Source organism: Octopus bimaculoides, chromosome 19, assembly GCF_001194135.2.
Source record: "Octopus bimaculoides isolate UCB-OBI-ISO-001 chromosome 19, ASM119413v2, whole genome shotgun sequence".
Classification (NCBI taxonomy): Eukaryota; Metazoa; Mollusca; class Cephalopoda; order Octopoda; family Octopodidae; genus Octopus; species Octopus bimaculoides.
In genome coordinates, this window is record NC_068999.1 from 38,696,664 (window position 1) to 38,700,552 (window position 3,889).

A 3,889-nucleotide genomic window follows, 5' to 3' on the forward strand; every position below is an offset into this window, starting at 1 on the left:
ATATATATATATATATATATATATATATATATATACATACACATTCCTACTTAGATAAATAGATGATAGAATCTGCAGTCGAAGACAAGGTATGAGTGTTCAGGTTCTGTTAAATGATTTGTAAAAATAATTTGTTTATAGCAATCGACTGCATGTGCTGTGTGTTGGTGCATTCTCTCAATCAAATTGACATTGCTTGAACAGATACACAGTGCATCACACATTGGGTGTTGAAGTGATTGTAGAGCAGCCTGAGATGAAGAGTTTTGCTCAAGAACACAGTGTAGTACCTGGTCCAGGTATTAAAATTACAATCTACCAGGCATAAGTGTGACACCCTAATCACTGGGCCATGCAGTCACACTGATAAATACATATAGATACATATATAAACACACACACTCATGCACACACACACACACATATATATATATAAATGTATGAGCTAACTTTTTTCGTTTAATTTTACCCTCTGCCTTAGTGAAGGCAGAGGTATTATTTTCAGTCATGTTCGTCTGTTTGTCTGTTTGTCCATGGATAAGATATCTCAAGAACTGCTGGATGGATTTAGATGGAGCTATTGGGGATGTTTGGCCTCGTGACTGACATAGACTGATTAGATTTGGGGATTGATCTGATACTGGACAAGGATTCTGGATTATTTTTTCTGTTTTCTTTTCCTTAATTTTTGAGAGCAGTCAGGTTCATTTTTAGTATTCTCGTTTGTGAGACCAGTCGAATTTATTTCAGATATTCTCATTTTAGAAATCATCTCTGGCTAATCGTTGGGAGAACGTTGATGTTGCTTTGGTGGAGGTTCACGCTCTCTGAGTGCTCTTGTTTTATATTAGTTTTCATTTTGTATTCTTGGTCTGTTCTGATGCCAAACTAAAATTTGGGTGCACTGAGATAATTTTTTAATTTTGTTGATTAATTTACTGAAATGAAGGTCTTTGGTCACTTTGCTGCTGTGTCTTGCCTTGCAAGTTTTATCTGTTGTTCGTAGAAATTTTGGTCATTTTTTTTTTTTGGTTGCATTACAACTCTACCTTTTTTGTTTTCTTGTTTCCAGCTCATGAAATGGAAGAAAAGAAAACTCTGGATGACAAATTGCATGCTGTCCAAGATGAGCTTCGTCTGAAAAGGCGCCAATGTAAAGAACTCAATGAAGATTTGGAAGTAAGTTTGTTTATATAAATGAAAATAGAGGACATTATAGTGAAATCATAGAAGTATGTTTAACTATTTCATTTCACATAAAGATTCCCCTGTTGGTTCTCTGATAAATGTTAATCAATTAGGATTCAGTACTAGTCCCAAATTGAGAAAATCTATAACAGAATACACTAAATCCTGAATTGTTCCAGACAAGAACATTTATTATTTAGAACAACACAACGTTTGGGTTTCTGTTAGGTTTCTCTTTCTAGGAGATGGAATGATCCAAGACAAGTCCCCTGTTAGCTTGTGGACTTGGCTGAGTGTTTTTACAATTTAAGTTTTTCCAATTCCAACATCCAGGTGATTTCTGTTTTTGATACATAATATTTCAAAGGCTACGTTATTTAATGTGCACTTTCTTGTTGTTCTAATTGAGCAGAGGCCCTTAATCAAACAACTTCTAGCTATTTCCATCACATCTTTGTAAGTGTGTGTGTGTGTGTGTGCATACATCTACATTGTCCAATGAAAAGATGCAAGGGTGTCAGTGTGGTTAAGAAGGTTGCTTCCCACCTGCATGGTTTTCAGTTCAGTTTGACCATATGGCAACTTGGGCAGATGTTTTCTGCTGTAGCCTAGGGCCAACCAAGGCCTTGTTAGTGGATTTGATAGACAGACGAAACTGAAAGAAGCCCATCTTATATGCATATGTGTGCATACTTGTGTCCTAATTGTGTCTTGGTGTGATTGTTGTAAATGAGTGTCACTGTTATACAAGCAGTGTGCAGACATTAAAAAATGATTCTGTGGAAACATGTTTAGCCATGAGGAGATTATTACCTTGCTTGGAAAGAGGTGAGAGTTGGCAACAGGAAGACTATCTGGTCATACAAGCTGTATCTCAATAAATGCTGTCCAACCCATGCAAGCATGGAAAAGTAGACATTAAAATGATAATAATGATGATGCATAATCCAATGTCTCCATCCATCTATTTTTTAAGGTTTTAAAGCAAGATTTTGTGGGCAGGAAGCTGTTTTTACTTGCAGGTCAAGCAATGAACCACACCGATGCTGCCCAGTTAGTTTGTGTGCCCTTCATTTATCTAAAGTGCTACTCTGTGATTTGAAGGATATTCAGCTATTACTACTGGCAGGTCAAACACCAATACTTATTTTTCTAGAAAGATAAAAGTGCCGCCTGATCGGTCCTGTGCCAGTGACACGTAAAAAGCACCATTCGAGCATGATCATTGCCAGTGCTGCCTGACTGGTTCCATGCCGGTAGCACATAAAAAGCACCATTTGAGCATGGTCGATGACAGTAGTGCCTGACTGGCCCTCATGCTGGTGGCACATAAAATGCACCCACTATACTATCGGGGTGGTTGGCATTAGGAAAGGCATCCAGGTGTAGAAACTTAGCCAGATCATATTGGAGCCTGGTGCAGCCTTCTGGCTTGTCAGCCCACAGTCAAACAGTCCAACCCATGCCAGCATGGAAAGTGAATGTTAAACAGCGACGATGATGACCTCTTTTAACTATTTAATAAAAAAATATTTACCATTCCATTAGATGTACTTCATTGATCCCAAACCAGGAATGACCCTTTAAATGGTCACCCATGTTGTTAGAAAATAGCAGCCAATCTCTCTTGAATCATAATCCATTGTCTGAATATGGGAAGGACACACATTAGATAATGTAATCATAGGTTCCCATTAAAACAATGAGACAATTAATGACTGGAGTGTTTTTGATGATTGTGTTACACAATCACAGTTGATTTAGTTACTAAAAACAAGAAAACCAAAAATCACTAACTTCATTGATTCAATTAAAACGAATTAATGTTATTATCCCAAATTCATCTGCAACTATAATAAATATTGTGTTTAATTTTGAAATAATTATCCTTGTTATTTAGTCATTAATCATCCTCCCTGATTGTGACTGAGCAGACCTGTGATTAAAGATGTTTACACATGAACTTCCAGTCTCGTTTCTTAATTTAAAAAGAAGTTTTTAGGTTGTTTGAACATCCTGCATAATAATAATAATTCCCAATGCATTATTTCTTATTCAAGACATTTATGTATGATTTGAGGGACATTTAACTGCTAATTTTAGGAGGACCAGTTACTGGATAGAAGTCATTTAAATGCTTTTTCTTTTTTCTGTTTTATTTTTTTGCTTTGATGTGTCAAGAGGGCAGCTCAGTGACTTCTTTTCTAACTCCATATTTCCTGCTGCTATGTTAACCAATTTGTCATTATCTCGCAGCGATTATTCAATAATTCATTGAAACATCCTGCCACTGAACACTGATGGAAACTCTAAGACTGTTAAGGGTTTGCTGAGGTTGATATAGCTTCTTATTTTTTTTTTTGTTTTAGAGGATGCCATTAAAGATATGAGAAGCAGAATGGATAATAAAGAAAGATGGATTGGATAGCAATAAAATGTATTTTACCATTTCATGGCATCTCTTTGTACTCTTAGTTCTAATTCTCTGAAACTGACATTACCCTGCTCCCTTCTTGGGATAATACAAATATGAGTTCTGGTCAAATGATTATCTATAAAGCCTGTCTGCACATTTGTAGGCTTGTTCCTGTGTTATGGATCCTCATTTTAGATGGAAATAGGGTTGATGGGTATGGAATGATCACTAGAGTCATATCATCCTCATGGTTTAACATCCATTTTCGATGCTGCTTAGATGTAC

General features: G+C 36.3%; 1 protein-coding gene across 1 annotated transcript in view; it reads left to right on the top strand.

Moving 5' to 3' along the window:
- The window catches only part of LOC106867248 (coiled-coil domain-containing protein 39), a 159,011-nt gene extending 157,785 nt beyond the window's left edge, over positions 1-1,226 (top strand). Inside the window, exon 10 of the mRNA XM_052974701.1 lies at positions 1,073-1,226. Coding sequence (XP_052830661.1) covers positions 1,073-1,197 — 125 coding nt within the window. The 3' untranslated portion in view covers positions 1,198-1,226. The remainder of the gene's footprint in view (positions 1-1,072) is intronic.
- Positions 1,227-3,889: the final 2,663 nt, after the last annotated feature.